Source organism: Artemia sp. Qi Xiang Cuo, chromosome 17 (assembly GCF_049724085.1).
Source record: "Artemia sp. Qi Xiang Cuo chromosome 17, ASM4972408v1, whole genome shotgun sequence".
NCBI classification, from domain to species: domain Eukaryota; kingdom Metazoa; phylum Arthropoda; class Branchiopoda; order Anostraca; family Artemiidae; genus Artemia; species Artemia sp. Qi Xiang Cuo.
In genome coordinates this window covers 27,608,080-27,632,155 of record NC_142810.1, presented here as the reverse complement: position 1 = coordinate 27,632,155, position 24,076 = coordinate 27,608,080, and the positions used below count along the sequence as shown (strand labels likewise).

At 36.5% G+C, this 24,076-nt stretch overlaps 1 protein-coding gene across 1 annotated transcript in view; it reads left to right on the top strand.

The window, feature by feature from the left end:
- The window catches only part of LOC148942066 (protein rhomboid-like), a 235,541-nt gene that overhangs the window by 41,863 nt on the left and 169,602 nt on the right, over positions 1-24,076 (top strand). The window contains exons 2-3 of the mRNA XM_089103114.1: positions 7,424-7,537; positions 14,070-14,268. Of these exons, the coding sequence (XP_088959240.1) occupies positions 14,098-14,268 (171 nt within the window). The 5' untranslated portion in view covers positions 7,424-7,537; positions 14,070-14,097. The remainder of the gene's footprint in view (positions 1-7,423; positions 7,538-14,069; positions 14,269-24,076) is intronic.

Below are 24,076 nucleotides of genomic sequence, written 5' to 3'. Positions count from 1 at the left end.
TGGTTACTAAAGAACTTTGAAAACAACTCAAGTCATCATTCTGGAGCTCTACAAGGGAAAATCCTTCAAATTGCTCCTAGCTGCAATTTAAGGTAATTTAAGGTAATTTCTGGTTCTACTATTTAACTTAGTTATTCACAAAAAAACATATTTGTTTTTTGGTTTGGTACGTCGGTCGCTCTAATCAAGTTTTCCTATCTTGACAGATTGTAGTTCCAAGGTTTAACTTCCGGAAAGATTTAATAGACTCCAATATTCTAATCTTGGTGCGCAGACCTATCTTTCTATTCCTCCAAACTGTTTTCAACTGGGAAAAAAAAACACCCAGGACCTTGGCTAATTTACTTTTAAGGTCTTCACTGAACCCACTGTCTTTAATAATAATACTACCTAAGTAAGTGGAGCTGTCCACTTGATTGCTCTTCTTGTTACCCAACATCACCTCTTCACCTTCACTTATTTCCAGTCTCCGCGACTTAGTCTTCTTAACAGTAATTTTCAATCCTATTTCTGCACCTTGAACTCTCAGAATCTCCAAAAATTTATCTATTTTGCTAAAATTTGTATCTATGACACTCATATTGTCAGCATAATCTAAGTCTAGGAAAGTTTTACTTCCCCATTTGTTTCCGTGCTCTCCCACAGCCTTTGTTGTGCTCCCTAGGACAAAGTCTATAAAAAAATCCATATAAATGGGGATGTTTCGTTTTTACGTTAGTTTCCTATAGTGTTACCGTATCTGAAAAATCCAAAGTTAACTAACATTTCATCCTTTAGCAGCCAAAACCAGTTTTTGCTCTTTTTCCAAGTTTTGGCCCGAAAGCATTAAGTTGAGTTGAGTCTTGGCTTTATAGAGTCGCCAGCATATAATAATTAAGATTTTATACCAAAAATGAGGAAGACTAAATTGGAACAAGGCCATTCTAAAAGGGAATTCAAGACATTATCCATGCTCTAGGACTTTAGCAATACCCAGATAAGTTCTGACCCCCCCCCCCCAACAGAGGATTGATGCATAAAAATTAAAGCCAATGATGGAACATCTGTTAGATTTTTCTTTTTCTTTTTTTTCGGGGTGGAGGGGGGGGGGGTAAATAATTGAAAAAGCCAAAAAACAAGAGGAGTCTGCGAAATTAAACAGGGGGGGGGGGTATAAAAATCAAGATTTGGAGTGGAAACAGGTCCACACTCCATAAATACACATCTATTGTATAGTTGTTGTACAATAGTGATAATTCTGAGAAAGGTTATTTGCAATTCAGATTTAGTGCTGTTTCTGACCGATGAGGAAACGCACGTTTTGTAATTTTTGGCGCTGACATGAAACATGAGTTTTAAGCCTGTGAAACATTAAATATTTAAATTTGTGGGGCTATGTGTCACTGTTTTGCCGATTTTATTGCGATTTAACTTTGCCAAGAGTCTACTTGGCTAAAAGCAGGTCATTAAAAAAGTGTTAAGTCTGGTTCATGGTTGATCTGAATAGAAAATGTAAATTTTGGTGCAATCCAGCAATCGAAAAAAAAAATTAGAAAATGCACGAGTTAGAACTTGCTCATGAATGGGATGGAAAATGTTGGTTTTTATTTATTTTGTATATATGCATTTTGAACATGACGTAAAATCGACTCTAAATTTTGGGGTTCGATGTGAAGTAATTTGTAAAAATACAAACAACAAGGAATCGCTAAGAAATTTTTGGGAATTATATAACAACTTTAAAAATCATAAGTAGGTGACTGATTCTCAATACCCCTACCCATGCGTAAATGTCTGATTTGCAGATGAACTTCAATTATTTGAACCTCTTTAAAGCCTGATTTTTTCAACCGAATTAAACTTTATAATTACAATATTTTTTTAGTGAATTATCTTCATTATCTCCTGTGGACAAATTAAAAGCTGAACGTTTTGTTTGGATACGTTCAATATCCTATACATTGTGATTATTTTTTTACCCTACGAAACTTGATGGAAAGTTCTAGTATGCACAATTTGAACTATTGAGCCCAGACGCAGACAGCTATTAGCCGCAGGGTCTTTATAACAAGAAATTTTTTTTTTCCAATTTCGACCTTAATTCTGTCGTTTTTGTAATGTTGTTGCTTTATTACTTGTTATAACTTTATTTGCGTTGTGGTCTTTTATTTGGCTATTTTCAAGCATATTAAAGGCATATTGCTTTTTCAGTGTATTTTCTTTGTGAAATTTATTAATTCTCTGAAACGTTAGCTGTTACAATCTCGGTAACTCGACCCCTGTCTTTTAGATCTACTTGCTAAGTCGAATTTTATGAGATCCCGATTATCGATGTTCCATTGTATTTTTAGTATGTCTGTGAATTAGCTTGTATTCAATTATGCGGGACATTAAGAAAAAATCGATAGAATGACAACCCCCTTTTTCCCGATTCTAATAATTAGGGGAGATTCGGTTTTCTGTCTTGGTACAGGATTCGTGACTTGTATTTCTGAAACAGTAACCTTTCTATACTTGAGCGTGCGATATAATAAATGAAAGGGGATTTAGATTCTAGCTGATTCAGTAGGAATGCTTAATTTAATTTTATATTAAATGAGTTAAAATAAATAGTTCTTCGATTCACATTAATATAATAAAAAGAAACGTTCTATGGAGTGTGGCCAGCCCCCACCTTGGCTGGACTAGCTATCTGATTTTCCTTTTATTTCTTGAGTGGGAGCTGAATTTTTTTTTTGAGACGAAAAAAAAACCAGGCTGTTTTCAAGTTATTAATGCTAAAAAATTGGTTATACACAGGTCAATGTATCAAAATGATCATTAGCAGAATCGTTAAAGAAAATATTTAGTTTTTTGAAATCATAAATGAAGAAAGATGTTGAAAATAAAATGTTTTTTGGTTTGTTATTTGGATTATCGGGATTTTTTGTCGCACTATTCCAAAACTCTAAAATTTATGCCAGTATATTTTTAGGTTTTTCCTTATGAATTTTTGTGCAAATATGAACGGAAAATTAAAGTTGTTCCACTTCTGTGTGTGGACGTTTAGCTGCGTTCAATTTGTGACTTGCGCACTTGCACAGATCGTTTGGTCTGGTTATACTGAATGAATAATTTCTATGTCTGTGTCTATTTCTGCTATTTCTGTGTCAATTTTTGGTGTTTTTATTTCTATATAGTGAAATTAACGAAGAGCGTCCCCAGCTTTTGGTCAGTTTGGAAAAAAAAGCTCATTTTGAACACATGTCCGAAAAATTGTTTGGCTGTTTCCGAAAAACATACGCTATACTATAATGGTATATAACGGTTATATGATTACATTGGCTCACCTAAGTGGAGGCTAAGTGGGATTAAGATACTGTAGTGGTGCAGATCTACTGTGGATCTTTTTCGGCTGTCTAGGTTCTTACGGAACACTGAAAACAATAGGCCTATGTCAACTCCTTTAAGTTTTAGTATGCACGCTGGTTTAATTTATAATAAACTTGGTAAAAAAAAAACTTTGTGGAATGCATGCAACATCTACTTATGTGAAACATGGACACTGAAGGTAAATGACAACCGTCGTCTTGCAGCATTTGAAACTAAGTGCCTCCGCCGCATCGGCGGGATCACTTACCTTGATAGAATCTCAAATGTCGAACTTCTCGAGCGCCTTAAAGTACAACCAACAATTCTCATGAAGATCCGGCTCCAACAACTTCGATGGCTCGGTCACGTACAACGGATGAGTCGGTCCCGTCTCCCAAAAATCACCTTCGAAGGCCAAATTCACGGTTCTCGTCCTCATGGTCGTCCCCCAAAAAGGTGGAAGGAAAACATTGATTTAACTACGTATATTAATACAGTTTCAATCACACTACTAGGTTCTCAAGAAAATTCAGTGGAATCTGTTTTATATTTATTCCTTCGCTAACGCCGTTCGAAGAGTGCTGGGGGTGTGGTAGCCTCATAAATATTTGAAGAGCTGTTGAAATATGTAGGAGTAGGAACTAAATTCCTGAAAATGACCTAAATATAAAGATAGTCAAAAATTGCAAACATACTACAATGTTTAATAGCTTTTCTTGTCATAGGTTTTTAGTTTAATAGTAACCAGAGATATTGTTTTCGGAGGGGCTACTATGCCCTTTAAGGGGCCAAGAATTTAGAAAAATATTTACTAAATTAGGCCTAACTCCCTGAAAGATTAGCGAGGGGTTCTCTTGCCCCCCCCCCCCTAAGGAGGAAGTTTTGAATGTGGACCTCTCTCTCCTTAGGGAAATTGGAAAGATATATCCATTTATAGTGTACAGCACATTTGACATTTCAACACTAAATTTGTTTTATGTGAAACTCATCATTTCAATTGCATCCAATGTCTGGGTCGTACCAACTTATCTTTTCAAGGCGTTTTCTAGGATAGCCCTTAATTGTGATGCTTAGGTATCGTGTAAAAAATTTTTTTAAGAATTGTCTGAGGCTCATTAGTACGAACTTTTTCTCGTGCATTCCTTTAAGGAATATTCAGGTCAGGAACTAATAAAGGCCTTTTTGCTTAACTTTCTGTATTTTCAATTAGCCTAAGACTGTTAGATTATAAAAAAAAGACAATTCTTACACCCCTAATTATCGTTGACTGTCTATCTTCAGTTATGCTAAGCATATCCCCCCTGGAAATTCCCTCGGTGGTGAATCCCTTCACTGAACCCTCCCCCACCCACGTGGAGAATTCCCTCCACATACAAAATTGACTAGCCACAGAGAAAGTATGACAAATAAAAATAATGAAGAATATGAGGAATTTTTGAACATTTTACCAATATTCCAAAAATAGGTAGAATATGTGATGTAGATATTCTACATCACATTCAATATGTGATGTAGGTATTGTGATGTAGGTATGTGATGGACGATCTCATGGACGATGTGATGTAGGTATGTGATGTAGGTATTGTGATGTAGGTATGTGAGGTAGATATTCAATATGTGATGTAGGTATTCTATATTAATTATTTTTGCATTTTTACTTATTTTAAGTCTTTTTCGTGTTTTTGGGGGTTGAGTTATCATAGCAGGGTAAGATAAAGTTTAACATTGGGGTTGTGGGGTAATTTTGAACAAAACAGATATCTCACTATTTGATTCGATGTCGTAGGGGTTGGAGGAAAACCGGATAGCAGAAACGGAACTGAGAGGATGGCCGGTACTATCCCATTATCTGGGCCTCTCTAAAAAGTCAAGTTTGGTTAATGCTATTGAAATAAAATAAAATAGGATGAGTATAGAATAGCTTAGAAACACATTTGGGCTATATATTTGCACATTAGGGGGGTGGGGTGGGGTGGGGGGGTAAAGCATTGCATATATTAAATACGTAACCTAACCTAAACCAAGTACCTCCCCCCTCTAAAATCCAAAAAAACACAGTTTAACATTGTATACGCAACGAAAACCTTGCTATCATTGCCTGCTCTACAACAGTTAAGACGTCACAAAACGGGTTTTATCATTGCCTATAGTGATTAAGCCGAGAGGCCCGGATAATGGCATAGAACTGGAAGGCTAATTGCCCTCCAATAGCTCTTGGCCTTTAAAAAGCACACACGAACGGTTTCATATAAATTTCAGGCTAATCGGAAAAATTCGGTGCTTTTTTAGCTCCTTTTGTGAAGGAGGGACCAATTTCAAAGGGGCCATTCATTTGGTCCATTTTGCATATTAGTCCCCTTGGTCCAAGGGCTTAGGGTTGTAGGTTTCAGATTGACCAGGAAAAGGTTTTTGCGGCTCATTTCCGGGCCCCCCAACCCCTCTGCCTTCCCACAGGAAAATTCGAAGAAAAGAAATATTCCGAAAGTTTAACGTCACTGGACTCCCAAGATCAAACATACCCTCCCCGCCCCTTTTCCGCTATAAAACAAAGCCATAAAGAATTGACAGTTCGCATAATCTACTGCCCTCATCCCTGGGGCTCTGGGGGCTATATCATCCTTGTATGCAAGTTTAAGATCGCTTTTGACTTTTTAAAAAGGCACTAGAACTCTCAGTTCCGATTGAATGAGCACCCTACGAAGTTTCTGGAACAACTAGGGGAAGGGGGCAGTCTACCTCTTATACGGAATAAATTCTGATTGTTTTAGGTTTAATGCCACTCCATACTTCTATAATAAAGGCGTAGACCAGAAATATTCCCGGAAATCAAGAAGGAATATATTTCAATTTCTACCTCCCATCCCTTCCCTAGAACTAATTCTATACTTGCCTGAAGGCTCAGTCAGAATTAGGATATTTTTTTTTACAAAAATTCCCTCTTTGAGGTATCTGCCTCCCTCCTGCCTGCAAAATGATCCACCATCCCTACTTCTTTAATAGATGATGTGTACTTACACATTATTGCATACAATTTGATGAAATATGAAGCAAATTAGTTCATTTGCTCCCTGATTCTTAAAAACATTTTGTTTTCAATATTTGCTTAAAAATTTTTTCAGAATTTTTTAATTCTGTCCATTCATGATGGATATGAGACAAAGAGAAGTGTACCCCCCCCCCTATCCCCCTCCCTATATTTTAACTGGTACGCATGGGTACGTCAGAAACAAAATGTGTGAAGAGGAGATCTGTCTTTGATCGAAAATAAAGTAATTTGATTGAATAAAAACATGGAATTGAAGAAAAAAGGGAAGTTATTATACGTTGCCAATTTGAAAACTTTGAAAACACATTGAAAAGACATAGATACATCTTTTTTCCAAGAACACCCTGGGTTTGGTTTACCCTTGTCCAAAAATGTAAATTCTATCTTCTTGAGCATGAAAAAAGCATTTATGTGTCTCTGAGTAAAGGGGGATTATGCAACGATACCCCCAATGTTTGTCAAAGGTATTCATGGGAAAATTGTTGTCCAAAAATATACCTTTTTTTGTTTTTGACCCCTTACCAAGAAAATATCTCTGATCCTCTTTTCGTAAGGGTTAAACCTGTGTTCATCATCTAATGTCCGCTGTGTCATGCTCTTTACAAATCCTATACTTCTAAGATATTAAAGTTAATTTCGTTGTGATGAGCGAATTTTTTTTTATCGCTGGCTTTTTACTCATATTGATTGCACCTTTTGTGTTTTTGAGCCCCACCAAGGAAAACATCTCTTATCCTCTCTGCAAGGGTTAAACCTGTGTTCGTCCACGAATGTCCACTCTGTCTTGCTCTTTACAAATCGTATACTTTTGAGATGTCAAAAAGATTATATTGACATGTTTATGATTTCTTTTTTCGATCGCTGGATTATTATTCATATTCATTACCAACAGAAACGTTTAAAAATTAGTATTTTTGTTTTTCGAAATAGAAGTTGAACTTTTTCGAATTACAGGGCCTGGACGCAGTGATTTTGTTATGTTCTACCAGTCTAACTCTCCATTTTATGCCCTAGATAAATTTACTATATATTTATTTCTTTTTATAGGAATGTACCATTTACACTGAGTAGTGATGACGAAGAATTCAACTATGATTAGTTCCAAAGAATATTATTTGTTTTCAATAGCTTGAAAAGGAGAGTATGATGTCTGACTTAGTGGTAAGCAAATTTTTCACTCAAAGTGAAGATTAATAATACAGAAATAAAAATTGTGTTTAAGTTGAGAATTCAAGATGTATGGCGGTACATTCATATAAAGCATTGACTACTATCCATTCCAATTGTTGTTGTTTCAAGGGATTTTGTTTATGAGTAGAAGCATAAATGGTGAATAAACTAAATCACTTACATTAAATCCCGAAAGACTATATTTTTACATTTCTTCATGCTTTTAAATCCCTAACACTCATCTCTGGTTTTATTCTTTCTAAGCATCCCTGAAATTCTTGCCCTCCTCCTTTAAATGATTCTTATTATTCAAAATTCTCTTGAGAATGCCCAAAAGTTCAACAACTTACTATAAATCATCCTTCGTTTAGCCACCTAAAAAGTAAAATTCCCTTTGGGACGTACGTAGCAGATCGGTAATCACGGCTCGTACAGGTAAAAGAAGAGAACCGTTCAAATTTACGATGACCACAGGTACAAAGACCAAAAGATAGCCAACCGTTAATATATAATTCATATAAAAATATTTATTTTTATAATTCATTAAATATATATTCAGCTGGCAGGGAATCAGCCATATTCTCAGAAATTTTGTTTGAACGAAGGAGCAAATAAAAAAACATAGGGAAACTCCCCCCTCTGCTTGTGTAACGGTCGAAGTGAGGTATATTTGTAGGCTATGTGGAAACCCGGAAAGCTAAGTTGCAACATAAACTAGTTACCAATTTGGAACGAAAATAGGATCTCCTGTTTAAAAATTTATTAGACGAATGAAGTTTTTGTATTAAAAAGTTACTATTTTTCATTCCTTCCTAATGGAAAAAATTTTAAATCAAGACCCTGCAAAAACTTGCTTCTATAAATGACTGACTTGTGAATAAGTTTCTCTCTTGAAAACTTAGAGAGCTCTCTTCTTGAAATTTTGCTGTTGCGAGAATAACACTGCTGCGGTTAACGTAGGAAATGAGGTTAGCAGCTGGTTTCGTACTAAATCAGGAGTTAAGCAGGATTGTGTTCTACCTCCCTGTATATCGATCATTTTGATGTACTTTGTCTTAAGGAGCACATGAAAGGCAATGGGAGAACACGGAATCAAATGGGGAGGAAAAACCTCCTTGGATAGACTATGCTGATGAGTTCAGAGTGCTAGAATAGGGTTGAAAATTAATTTTAGGAAGACTAAGTCACTAAGGCTAGGAATAAGTGAAGATAAAAAGGTGACGTTGGGTAACAAAAACATTGACCAGGTGGACAGCTTCACTTACCTTGGTAGTATTATTAGTAAAGACGGAGAGTTTCGGTTACTATTGAGCCGAGTTGCCCGTTACCACGAACTGTTTGAATATTAGTAAAGATGGTGGGAGTAGTGAAGATGTTAGAAGTAGAATAGCTAAGGCTCAGGGTGTTTTTTCACAGTTGGAAAAAGTTTGGAAGAAGAGGAAGATAGGTCTGCAAACCACGATTAGAATATTGGAAGCTAGAGTTATGACAGTGGTCAAATAGGGTTCTGAAGCATGGTCGCTCCGAAAAGTGGATGAAGATTTGTTAGATGTTTTTCAGAGAAATTGTCTACGGATTGTTCCGGGTACCTTGCTGACTGACCGTATTTCAAACACTAGGTTGGACGAAAAGTGCGGTTCAATCCCACTTTCTAGGGCTATAATGAGAGAAAGGCTGAGATGGCTTGGGTACATTCTACGGATAAAGAATGACAGATTGCCGAAGATTGTTCTTTTTGGCCGACCGTCTAGGGCTAAACCGAAAGCAGGTCGTCCGCGGTAGGGGTGGGAGGATGTCATAAAGCAGATTTAAGGGGAATGGGAACTTCCTGGGAGGGTATAAAGAGGGAGGCATTGAATAGATTGGGATGGAGGAGGAGTGCGCGTAGATGTGTTAGTCGCAGGTGGCTTGATGCTGCGGTGAGTTATTAGTAGTAGTAGCTCTGTAATAAAAGCTCTGTAGGTTGTATAGCAATAAAATTTCCCACTAGACCGAGTTGAAAAGAGAGAAAAATAGAGAAAATAGCGAGGATGGATGAGCAAAAAGGAGAAATTCTGAGAACGAACAAAGAGCCAGAGCATGTAAATGTCTCTATATGTCTCATAATGTCTCTATAATAGTCTTAGTAGCAGTGGCATCATTATTAGCAGTATGCACATAGCACCTTTGGTTTTTCTTTAACATCTCCTTCAATACACGATGAAAGTTTCAACTTAATCCTGCCTATGATTAGATTGAGAAAATAGAAGAAAATGTATAAAGAAGAAAAGTTGGCACCGCATCGCTCGAATAACTATTAACGGTTTATGCACGAAAGGAGAACTTAGTATTGTTTTTGTTGGCAAACGCTACAATTTTGAATTTGATGGGGAAACGGTTGGAATGTTGAAATAGGCCTAGTCAGAATGTACTCAATAGGTGGAAGTAAAGATGATATGGGGGGTGTTCCAACCTTTCACTTTGGGAATTTTGGTTGTCATGGTGAGTGAAGTATTATATGGATGGAACACTTATAATAGTTTTTAATTTTAAGTCAACAGATTTTGATTCAGCTAACCATACTAAAACCACCGGACAAGTTAAAATCCATCAATACTTAAAATTGAAAGGTAATGTGTAAATTCTTTTCTACTTTTGCGGATAAGCCAATTGTTACTATTACTTACCATACTTAGAAACTATGGCAAACTGTGGTTGATTATGGTAAGTTAATTGAAACGGAAATAGTAAAAAGAATGGAGCCAAATGCTTAAGAATTTGAAAGGTGACAAAGATTATGGTAAATCATAATAGAAATAATTTACAGAGTGGGACGGCTCCAAAGTTTACATTTATATTTTCCAGCGAGCCAGGAAATTCGAAAGAATCAGAGCGAATAACGAACTATACGATTTTTTTTATCAAGGAAAACAACTAGATATCGTTGTATTATAAGTCATTACATGGAGGGCTTGGTCAAGGAGCATGGGAAATGGTAAGAGAGGAGATTCAAGTTTGTCTCTGAGAAAAGAAGAAACAAAGTGATGCTATTTAATCGTGCTAAGCAAAATCATCAAGCCAATTACTGAAACCTAAATAAAAATATTAGTTGTGTTTTTTTGCTTTTGCTTTCCTTAGGGCCGAAGATAAGATAACCACTTTTTTTCAAAAGGTCATATTAGGTGTGGTTCTAGGCGTTTACCCCCCCCCCCCCATGAAAAATTGGGTTTTCCAAATTTGAGAATTTTATTTGAGTTGCTTTTTTTTGTTTTTTTCGTTCAGAAGTGCTAAGGAAAGGAAAAAAAGGAATTTATACACCATAAGTATGTTAAAAACTTAGATAAAAAACACAAATCTATTTTTTTTGAAAATACTTCCAGATGAACTTCTGCAATTTCTGGCAGTAGTGGGTGCCAAATTTAAAAAAAAAGAAGAAAAAAATGTAGGCAAAAAATCAAAATTAAGCTAAAAACATATGGCCATAAAAATTTTAAGAAGGTTTATCTCCATTGAAAGCATAGTTGGCTTTGGAAACCCACAAATTCTTATTGTTTAAGTTTTTACGGACAAAAGCGTTGTCAAATTCTACGAGTTAGTTTTTCTTATCTTCCAAGCATAAAACTACCACAAATCACCATTAATAAATAAATGAAACCCAAAACAAACAGAAATTACAATAAATAAATTAATCAAACTCAAAACAAGTAAAAATTAAAAGGAGTAAGGCTGATAACTCACATGTCTTCTCAAGACCAGAACATGATTTGCACTTCATTAAAAAAATAAAATAAAAAAATAACCGTAGATTTTCAGTTTAATATACATATTCTGATATTTATTCCTCAAAGTCCTAATCGGTTATTTATTGTAATTTCTGTTTGTTTTGGGTTTAATTTGTTTTTTGATGGTGATTTGTGGTAGTTTTAAGCTTGGAAAATTATTTGAATTCATTTCTACCCATTTCTGGCTTAATGGAGCTCTACTTTTCTTTGACTAACTTTTTTCGTGGGGAAAGTTTTTTAAATTAATTTCTGTTTGTTTTTTATTGACATTAATTAAAAAAAAACTTTTTCCACAAAATAATTTTTTCAAAGAAAATTAAAGAACTCCTTTAAACTAAAAACGAGCAAAAATAGAATCAAATAATTTACCAAGCGCAAAACTACCACAAATCAGCATCAATAAATAAATTAAACCCAAAAACGAACAGAAATTACGATAAATAACCGAGTCAGACTCGAAACGAGCAAAAATTAACATGAGTGGGGCTCAAAACCCCTATGCCTTCCCAAGGCCAAAACATAATTTGCACTTTACTGAAAAAAATATAAATGAGTGTGCATTGTCAGTTTTGCCAATATTTATTCCTTAAAATGTTAATAATGTTTGATCTATTAAAATTATAAAAGTGAAAACATTTAATTTTTTTTGTTGACACAACCCCAGTGCCCCAGGGCACTGGGGGGTTGTGTCAACCCTAGAGGCATTGTTATATGTATTTTGGAATATTTTGAACAAATCGCTGTCTTTAAATTTCAATCAGATGCGTTTGGTGAAAAGAGGGGTAGTCGGTGGAGGGGGGGGGGGAGCTAGTTGCCCTCCATCACTTTTGACTCTTAGAAGGGAGCTAGAACTTTTAATCTTCAACCAGATGAGCCTCCTCTAAAGTTAAAAATAACCATCCCTTCCATAAAAACCTTAAATCCCTCCGGTTTATACATTATAACCCTTGCCCCCAGGCTGTGGCAGTTTTTTTCAACCCCAAATATCTTGTTATAAGCTATTTGGACTATTTTGAATAAAATGGCTATCTCAAAATGTCTATTAGATGCATTCCGGCAAAATACGATGTATGTGTGTGTGGGGGGGGGGGGCTTCTCTCCGATCACTTTGATCACTGAATATCAATCCAATGATCTCCCTCCAAAGTTTATACGATCACGCTTTCTATAAAAACCTCATATGCTCCCAGGGCATAACTTACAACCTTGTCCTGAGGGCTGTGGCGGGGGGGGTTGTCATCCCCAAAGACATAACTTCCGGACCTTTCAACCACGCTGAACAAAATAGCTATCTTAAAATTTTGATCAGAAGTGATTTTGGAAATGATGGGCGTGGGGAGGGGGCTATTTGCCCTCCAATCACATTTTGACTATTAAAAAGGGCACTAGCGCTCTTAATATCCAATCTAATGAGCCTTTTTTGAAGTTTCTACGACAAATCCTTCTGTGCAAAGTGCCCTGGGTAAAAAAATAATAAATGATACATTGCGCCAACATCGTTCTTTACTTAGGTAGCGCTATTGCGCTGCCTATGATAGTCTTTTGCATGGATTTTTTTTAATCTTTTTTGTTTTTTTTTTCTATTAGACTCCAATATTTTCTATTTTTCTATATACTCCACGGGGCGTATTCTCCGGGGGGGGGGGGGGGCGAAGGGAAAGCGCCGGCCGCCATTAGGTATATTCGTGTGCATTTTGATTACCTAGCCTCTGTTCGCGGACTAATCTAGTCTTAGCTGTATATAGTTCAGGAAGAACTACTGCTTACTTTCAGATATATCAGGATGGATCCAATAAAACTTACACCTTAAATGAAGGTTTAAATTTTTGAAGGTATCAATTTAATTGAAGGTTTAATTGAACAGAATCCAATTTCTCTTCTATTGAAATTTAGCGCGTTTTCGATTTTCCAGTTTTACTTGGTAACGGACAACGGTCCACTGTCACTGACGTTTCTGGTTTCAGTGCCTATAAAACTGATGCTAGAACGCTTGAGTTGGCTCTGTTATCAGTCTTCCAGACTCTTCAGGCTGAATCTTACAAGGGATAAATCCAAAACAGTAACTTCTAAGACAGAGGCACCCAAGCGATTGAGAAGTATGATAGCTTCTGGTAGATTGTATATGGTTCTTCTAATTAGTGGTAGATTTTTCTTAGTCTTTTTTCAGAGGGTGCAAATCTTTTAAGCATGAGAATGTAGAAGCGGTCCCAATATAATGAAACCGGGTGGTCCTTGTCGGCCAACCGTCTAGAGCCAGGCGAGAACCATACCATCATAGAATGGGGTGGGAGGATGTAAGGAAAGATCTAGGGGAAATGGGAATCTCTTGGGAGGGTGTAAACAGGGAGGTTTTAAATAGATTGGGATGGAGGTGGAGCGTGTGTAGCTGAGTTGACCTTAGGTGACTTTGTGCTGCAGTGAGTTGTTAGTTGTAGTAGTATTAGTGATTTTTATTATCGATATAATTTTTAATAGTAGATATGGAAGCTACCCAGTCTGTTATTAGTTTATTAGTGACACATAAATGTATGATGGAATTTTTAGGAAAAAACTAGTTTAAGATTTTGGTTAAATCCAGTTCTGAATACTGGCTTAACCTTTATTATGAACGGATTTGGATGATTGAATTGGTTTTGAAATTTACTATTAGCTGAACCTAAGTATTGTAGAAATCTCATTGTGAATGGGCCTTAAGGCCTACCATAGCTAGTCATACAAGAATATTGTTTTCAAGTTTAAATCAGTTTTCTTTTACATTTTAGACTGACAATGGAACACATATATCTTTAAATGAAGTTTAACATAGATATTATTCGTCTGAGGAAAACTATGTATTTATTGTGGACAGGTCAGCTCATGAATATGGATTCGTTGGACGAGATTGTGGCTGTAAATGATGATTATGATGATGGAGGATCGCTTTTTGACGAATCTGAATTTCGGAAGGAGCTTCTTACGGATGTAAGTGTGAACTAATTTGTAATGTCTTGCTCCAAGTTTAACAGAGTAAACAATTAAAATGTTCACACAAAATGTAAATGACTAATTAGTAGGCTTGAAATAACCAACATGTGAGGGAAATTTGAAGGTTTTTCTAGACGTCTATTTTTTTAAAACAAGGTTCATTTTTACGATCAAATAAACACATTTTGGTCAATTTTGGCAAGTTTTCCACAAAGTTATCCAGTTTTAGGCGTCATTCTGCATAAATTCAACCTTTCTTCACTGAGTCCGCATTGCTTTCATACATTTTTAGGTGATTTTTTTGTTGCGTCGCTATGATGTTTGCAATAGTCTTTTTTCATTACTTTCTTAGTAAAAACTGTTTGTAAATAAAAGAAATGAACTTTTGAGAAGTTTTTATTAGAGGTAAAATATATTAAAAAAATATAAGAAGTTACAAAAAGTTTTTAAAGTTGCCTTAAAGATGATTTTCATTACCACCACCTCCATCCTTGGCTTCACCCTTTTCATCAATAACACGCTGTAACCAAATATTTTTTATAGTCAATATAGTCAAAATATAGACCTCTAGGCAAATATGATGATAACCTTTAATTCATTCTCATACTAAATAACTTTGCTCAATTTATTATTCATGTTTTAAAACTCATATTTGAATTCATTGTAAATAATTACTTATATTGCGTGTTGATTATACTTGACTTCTTTCAAATGTCCATGAGAAAAGTGATTCATCATTGTACTTCCTGTAGTTATTTTGTTGAATAATATTTATGAAAATATTTTTATAATTTATTGCTCATAGTTGATTTTGTATAATTATAATAATTTTGTTCATAATTGAAAGATTTTTCCGTTGCTTTTATGTTTGAAAGTCGCGTACTTGTTTATTGACACATTTAATTTCTAAAAAGAATTTATTAATAAAACAATTTTATTCCTATCGAGCTCTGAATCCATCTATTTTTTAAGGTGTCGTATCTTATGAATAGGAATCCAAGAACGAAAATATGGTTTCCTTAATCTCTGTTTAATCTCCAAAAAATAACACAAATAAAACAAATTTTATTCCCATCGAACTCCAAATAACTTTCCCATCTGTTTTATGGGTTGCCAGAATCTATGTACGAGGCTTGTTTTTAGTTAAGGTCCGTTTGATTATAACGACACAACGAATGATTATTTGAAAAAAAAGTAAATTTATTTTCAAAAAGTACATACTTTATTTTCAAAAAGTATATACTTTATTTTCAAAAAGTGCGTACTTTATTTTCAAAAAGTACATACTTTATTTTCAAAAAGTACATACTTTATTTTCAAAAAGTACATACTTTATTTTCAAAAAGTACATACTTTATTTTAAAAAGGACATACTCTATTTTCAAAAATTACATACTTTACTCTATTTAACAGTATAGTTGCCAAGTTTGTTGTAACACTAATCATACCTCTCAACTAATTTTAAAGTAACCTCTGTATAAAAACTTGCCGCCTGTTCCGCTGACCAGGAATTCACTTCCGTTTTTACGTCGTCATCATCATTGTAACGTTTGTCCTTGAGGTGTTGTTTGAGGAGGAGAAATGGATGGTAATCACTCGACGCAAGATCAGGAATGTATTGTGGGTGATCTAAAACTTCCCAGCCAAAACTGTCCAACAAATTACGGGTCTGACCAGCAGTGTGAGGTCTCGCATTGTCATGAAGAAGGACAATTTCCTTTGTCAGCATGCCATTTTTTTTTTTTTTTTTTTTTTTTTTTTCTATCGCTCTGCGGATCTTTCTGGGGGTTAGGTAGTATGCTTCTGGATTCATAGTGGTTCCTCCGTTGCATGAAGTCTACCAAAAAAACACCATGCCTATGCCCAAACACTGACGCCATGATTTTGCGCTGGGACAGAGGATGTTCGGCCTTCAAATTTTCAGGGGAGTGTGTGTGTTTCCATTCCATGTTCTGTTGTCTCGATTTGGGTGTGATATGCGAAACCCATGTTTCGTCTCAGTTCAACCGGTTGCCACCTCAGTGACAACCGTTAAAAAGATGACGAAGCCGTAAAAATAGCAGTGAACTCTTAGTTCTTGGAGCTGGCCGCAAGTTCTTATAAAGACGTTTCTTTAAAACTAGTTGAGAGGTATGATAAGTGTTTCAAAAAACTTGGTAACTATGCCGAAAAGTAGAGTAAAGTATGCACTTTCTGAAAATAAATTTAGTTTTTTTTAATAATTTTTGTTGTGTGCTTATGTTTAAACGGCCCTTAATTAAAAAACACGCCTCGTAGAAGAACCCGAGAACTATCCAGTAGTGGTCTTAATATCTATTTAATCGTTGAAAGATAACATTAATGAAAAAAAGCTTTATCACTATTGAGCCGTGACTAATTTTCAGTAGACAATTTTAATCTAGTCTTTTCTGATAAATGTTTAAGAGCAATCTTCATGCTCAAGTACGCCAGCAAATACCATAAATTGTTAGATATATCCCAGCAGATGATTGAAAATGAAATAGAACTTTGGCAATTTAGTTTTTGAAGAGTTTGTATGGCCTTGGATTATTATTATTATTTCCTTTTTATAGCTTGAACAAAGAGATCACAGACTTGAAAATTTTAGCTTGATCTTTGGCAGCTTAGCTGCACAGAACCTTGTCTAATCTAAGTTAAGCAATTATAAACCAGTATAACGCTACTCAGCACAATCAGAACTGCTATTTCATTTTTATTTGGGGAAGAAGTGTAGAGTCAAAAATTTATCTCTTGAGGGAGAGCTGAAAATTCAATAAGTTTCCTGTTTTTGTCCGATTTCCATAATTTTTCCTTTCTCTCGTTTTTAGGTGTAGTTTAGGAGTGTTTGAATCCTGGGACTGGGGTACTTCCCCCTTCTTGGAGTCCCAGTCCTTTGTTTATAAATTACTTTTTATCTTTATATTGATATTGATCAATGATTTCTTTTTCTGTTGTTTCTCCTGTAAATTTGTTGACTCATTTGATTGAGATATTTTCTAAATAAAATAAAGGTTAGCCTTTAGTGCAAAAAGTGAAATTGTAGAAAACACTTGAACATACTAGCGATTAGAATACGATAAAATCAAGGCGGGAACAAGTTTGATGTTCATTCATGAACTAATTGGATATTTTTTGTGTTCCAGTTGATGGATTTTTGCTTAAACCTTACTTTCAGTAATTGACAATGCTACAAGTAACAACGTAGTAATTCTGATGGAGAGCAGAAAAAATAGAAAATGACTTTAGGGCCGTAAGTTCCAAACAACTCCCTCTTTCCAGTTAGAAATTGATCAGAATTAGTTATGGTAGCTATGTAAAAGAAACGTGAATAGTTTCCCGACTGAATTTGCGCATTCCGTCGAGATTTCTCTATGGCCTATTTCTCTGATGCAATGCTATCTTAAACGTAATACAGTAGATGGCATATATATATAATGAAATTAAAAATAAAGTGGATGCATTTAGGCTAAGATAATAGACAACAAGCCGTAGACTATTTGACGAATTCTGGGTGGGTCCTAAAAATCAATTATCATTAACCGTAATTAATTGCTTATTTTTATTCAAAACACAATGTAGAAACAAAAAAGTTACCATTCTCATTATTTACAATGACTGAAGAGATTCGAGTGTTTGACCCTTTTGCTATTTATGAACATTGAGACAAAACTGAGCATACTCTACTGGGATCCTCGGATAACAACTGGACTCTGATTTAAGAATATTCTAGGGAAATATTGGCTTCAGCCAACCGTTGTTTGACCCCACATGGTTCGGTGGGTATTACGGACACTTGCCAATTTTATAAAGAAAAGATAATAGCAGGTCGTCGAAAAAAGCTCGGAAAAAGTATAACATTTAAAAAGAAAAAATAATCTTCGCCGTATTGCTATTACAGCTAATATTATACAGAGAGCTCACTGCAGCATCTAGACGCCTATACCCGACACTGCCGAATATATTCCTCCTTCATCTCAATCTGTTCAGAGCTTCAATTTTTACTCCCTCCCGCGATCTTACGACTTCTTTGAAACACCAGTCGAGGATATCCTTCTTTTCGGTTGGTCCCAGAAGGATTGTAAAAAAGCATGATTTTTACATTCAATCATCCTTCAACCGATCGACCGACTCATCCTTGACCTGGAAAAAATAACACAGTACACCAAGGCCGTACTCGGATTTTTTTCGGGGGGGGGGGGGAGGGTTTGCACAAAAAAAACGCACAAAAATTTGTTTATATCCATTTTTGTTACGTTTTTACGAGTCAGGCAAATAGTTTGGGGGGGGGGGGGCTTAAACCCTTCTATTTCATTTTTTTTTTTTCAGAAAATTTGTTGGTGTGAAATTCTACTTCTTTTTTAATGATCTGTTCTGTTCATAAGGGAGGATTAAAAGAGGATAAAAGAGGATTTTTTATCAAAGCTTTTATCGCATCATCACTTTCTATTCAAAATCCTCGTTGTTATGACCTCATAGTCTACTGTTCCTTTTTAGAATCTGTTGGTATAAATTTAAGGATAAGACCAATTCAGCGTTCAATGAGCATACTGTAACTGATTTTTGAATGAATGAATGGTTTTTATTTACCATCATAAATAACACAAGGTTACACAACGGAGTATTGAAAAAAAAAGAAAAAAAAAGAGAAAAAGAACACGCAATAAGAGAAACAACAGGACTTCAATAAAAATCTATGTACAGCATACTAAACTCTTATTAAAAATAGCCTACGATAGCTTGGTACATATCATGATCAGGAGTGAGCGAACACCGAAATCAGACGATTCGCTCAGTAGCTGCAGTAGTCAGGTCCACAACACTGTAATTTTTCGAAACTTTTGAGTTTCTCTCCCACGGCGGAACACTCAAAAGATACTTTGCATACTTATAGTAAACCCGACGGACTGAGCACTTATCTGTTTCGGTGAAAAGAGACCCAACCGATGAGAGTGACAGAATATGCGGGATAACAAACACGGATTAGAGCCTTCCGAATATGCGGCGGTCATACAAACGTTAGCAGGGTAGAAGTAGTCCGTATGCTTTGCGTGCCTTTTCTGAAAAATGCTCAACCAGTGCTTCACGAGTAAAACGCAGATCTGAAGCGATCGGCAGTCCAAGGTAAGTGAGAGATGGCTTTGAGCTCACCGCAGAATCGCCTAGGAGCACGCTAATCGGGGTCGAATCTAAAAACAACTATTTCACTTTTGGCAGCATTAAAAGCTAGCCCAATCTTAGCATATTCATCACTCAATATATTGTAGTTATCCTCAACCCTTGAAACAGACCTACTTGCGTTAAGTATATCATCAGCGTAATTGATGAGCGACATGTCTATACCTAGATATATGCAGCACGTTTTGGCAGATTCTTGAGGGACGATAATACTGTTGTTGTATAGAGGAGGGGAAGTAATGGAGCCTTGCCGGATACCTTTACGGACAGGTATAACTACGGTGGATATCACCATACCGCGATGAGTGGGGACTTTAATCTTCACTCTCAGTCTCCTATACATGCTCCTCCATACAACGACAACCGAACGGTCAACTCCGCGTTTACAAGCAGAACTAAGTATATGTGCGTGGATACCGGAGTCGAATGCTCTACGCACATCGTGGCTTGCTAGAACAAGTGTATCATTATTATCGTGAGCACTGAGCAAAAGATTAGCTATCAACGAATGAACAGGCTCGCGACTAGTACCACTCTTAAACCCGAATTGCGAATCGGGAGTATAACAAGCTTCACTTAGGTCATCAAAAACAAGCATTTCCATGAGTTTGCAGAATACTGGCGCAACAGTTATCGGGTGGTATGATGAACAGTTCCTGGGATCATTCCCTTTTTTGAGAACTGGTGTAACGACGCCAACACAGAAAACATCGGGGACAAGACCGCAGTTAAAGATCATCTGGTACATAAGAGCAAGGTGATTTAACACATTGTCACCCCCAATAGCCAGATGCATTCCACAAATATTATCATCACCTCGAGAATACTTCTTTTTCAGTTTAGATAGCATATGACGGATACTAGAGACAGTAACAACGAACCCGACACTTCTTTCATTTGACGCTAGGAGGGAGTCGAGCTCTTTTTCGAACTCTTCCTCGAGAGCCTTGTTCGGCGGTGAGATTTCGGTGGTGAAATATTTATTCCAATCACTTCCACTTGGCAAAATTTCTTCTTTGCGAGATTTCGGACTCCTTTTCTTTTTAATATACTTCCAGACTGCATTTGGGTCACCTTCAAGCACTTTGCAATTTTGGTCCATTAAGTCGGTTCGGCGTTTAGCAAGGGTCTTGGCGACCTTTCACTTAGTATATAGCCTGATATCATTCAAGACACCTTGACGAGGGCGCCCGCACTCGTTCCATAGTGTATACCAGAATTTAGATCGACTACAAGACTCGGACAACTGTACATTCTGAAACCACTGTGGATTTTCACTTCCGATTCGAACTTTTCGTGTCGGAACTGCAGCCTTTTCGGCAGAGCGTAGGGCATGTGTAATTTCTGCACAGTAATTGTTCAGGAGTATCTGCTTCTCATTATTGGGAACAGGCAAACCTTGCTGAAGCAGTTGAAATGAGACCTTTGTCTTTTCAAGTATATTATCATACACTGACTTGAAAAGGGCAGAGTCGGGATTTCCCCACTTAGATAATACAACCCATTTAGGGTGACATACATCGGGCGAGTAAGTTTATTAGTGACATAGACCATATTTGAGATAGGTATGTGGTTGGAAGCACAGATGCTTAATTTTACCCTACATTTTCCGTTTGTCTTCACATCTGCAGAGCACAGCATTGAGTCAAGGGATGATACAGAGCCGGAGTTATGTACATACGTGTAGTCCAGGTCATTTTCAAGTACACGGAGACTTTCACAGGAAGCTACCAGATCCTGAGTTCTTGGGCTGTTGTCGCACAGGTTAGAGTTCATGTATCCGGTTACAATGCATGACAGTTTTTGCGTAACACATCCGTCAACTGCTCCACAAATCTGTCCACAAGCAATATTGAATCTTGCAATAGATTCATCGTCACGATAATCCGTGGGTATATAGACACAGAATAGAGCTGTATCAGCAATTCGGACACCGACGAAGAAATCAGACTGCTTGTACAAGGAAGGATTAAGACTTCTGCGTACCAGTATTGAAATACCACCAGAGGGTCTACCTCTGCCAGAACGCTTTGCAGGAACACTGAATACGCTGGAACTGTCATTGACCTCAAGAAGCTGAAGTCCTTCTGTTGTAAGAAAGTGCTCCTGTAGACAGACTACGTCATATTCTAGTACTAATTGCTCAACCAGAGGTAGTTTACCAAGAACTCCACCATTCATGTTCCATGATACAACTTTGAGTTCAAGATTATTCATTGTTTTAAAACTTTCTGTGCTTCAGGGCATTTAAAACTGTAACAGGGATGGTTTGTCGAACCACATAGAGTACATTTGAGGGGGTTCTGGCAGGGATTGTCCTTTGAGCTGGAGTGTTTTTCCAGCACAACGGGAGCACTTTGGCGGATTTGGATATGCCATTGCTGCGTGGCCGAAGCATTGATACTTGTAGCACTGGATTGGCATAAATTTGTATTCGTGAATGGGCAGCCGCTCATACCCAATCACGGGGGGAGACTTGATTGCACTTTGTAGGTCTTCACGTGAATCAAACTTCAGTTTGAATGATCTGGTTTTGCCTATTCCAGAAGCTTCGACACATTTCGACACTAAACTGCGTAAGTCCTCTTCTGAAATACTAGCAGGGACGTGGCAAATTATCCCGAAGAAAGAGGGGCTTTTTACTCTCGCGACAACGGAATTATCAGTACTGGTAATAGCCTGTGCAATGGAATCGGCGGTCGCTTTGTCTTTAACGAGAACGCTCCAAGCACTCTTACGAGGCCGCAGTTCGACGATGTCATTGCTTGTCTGTCCGCAAAGTCCAATTAAATAGTATTTACGTGATTCGGGATCAGTCAGTCCTTGGGGCAGATTTTTGAGAACTATGGCGGAAGTCTGTTTATGCTTTCCGTTATTCTCGCGTGACTGATAGGAATTACGCAGCTGGTACTCAGACTCAACGAATCTGTCAAACTCTCGGTAAAGCTCTCCCACTTTTCTCGTCAAAGTTGCACTTATTTCGCCTGGAATAATCGGTACGTCATCAGGTTGGTATAATACGAACCGCGGGAGCGAAATGTTTTTTTCGTCACACATCTTAAAAACTTTCATTATGTCATTGACATCATCCGAACTTTTGTCTCTTGCAGTCACTAATCACCTTTTTCGCTTCCAATATATCCGCATCGGAGAAATGTGATATCGCACTTTTGACAATACTGTCTATCGGGTTTCCAGCCTTCATCGCCCGCTCAACAAAGTTCAGTACAGCATTTAACACAAGCTTCACGCTCGCCATTTTGCTACGGAATGATATTACGCAATCCGCGAGCGCTGAATAAATACAAGCAGAATGAAGGAACCTAGGAACAAGGGAAGTGGAAGGACCCCCTCAACTGTCCCCCGCAATTTACAGGTAACTTAATACCGGCGGGTACAATACGTCGCTTGCGGGAGGTTCCTTCCCCTCTTCTGCTAGTTCCCAGTACGCTTCTTAACAATGAGAAATCAAAAAATGGCACAATAAAGAATTGAAACTATAGATGGCGTGCCAATCTACCCGCGAAAAAAGATGGCGTTGGTGAAAATACCCAGTGAAAAGGGCTTATTCTAACAATTGGAGAAGGTCAAACATACACTATTTGACAAAAAATCTATCTTTGGAGGGTAAACAACAACAGGAAAAGACCTCAAAATAATTCAGAAACTTTTTCCAAGTTTTTTGGCGTTCAGCACCAAATTGCAATCGTTGAATTGCGTTCAAAAGTATTTATTGAAAACTACTGCAATTAATTATTTGCTTATTGTGCTTCAGAGCTCAATAAACTTCTATTTGTCCTTTTACAGATCGAAAATTCTTGGAATATTTATCTGTTAGTGTAAGCTAACAATGCTCCTAAACATAAAAGTACACTAGAACACTAAATCTTCTATGTACCTTTTAGTTTCTATAATATAGATACTTTATATTACAGATAGAAACTATCTATATTATAGATAGTTTCTATAATATAGATAATTAAATCATCTATGTAGCTTTTTAGTTACTTTTTCTCTTTTGTTTTTCTTATGTATTTAATGTGTGTTATATGTCTTATGTGTAACGATTTGGCATTTGAGCCACTCATTCGTATTAGCTTCTCTTGGAGCTTTTGATAACATCTGCGACTTTTACTTTTATGTTTACATTTATGAGTTAGATCCTCCTTTTTTGTGTTTCTTTTTGCATCAATCTTTTTTTTATCATCTTGACATGCAATTGACGTTATACTTTCGGCTTCTGACATTTAAATTAAAGTTTTTTTGCTTAACAAAATTTGACATAATTGTACTTTTTTTCTAGTTGAAGGGACCTAGAAAAAGTAATAGGATTCGGAAACAGTTTGGAATTAATTCTATGTTTACAGGAAACATTTGTTTGAGCTTTTTGAATTTTTGGAGTATATGTCGTAAAAGAAGGAGAAAATTTTAGAATCACGGCACATTTATGGTTTGAAATCAAGTAAAATATCACTATATCCAAAAATTTTGTCGAGAACATTTCTTTTTCATGGAAACTCTTACAATAGAAAACACTAATAAAATCAAAGACAATGTGTTTCACTTGTGTCTTTTTGAAATCACTACATTCTAAGTTCAAGAATATAATAACAATAGTGAAAGAGCTTCA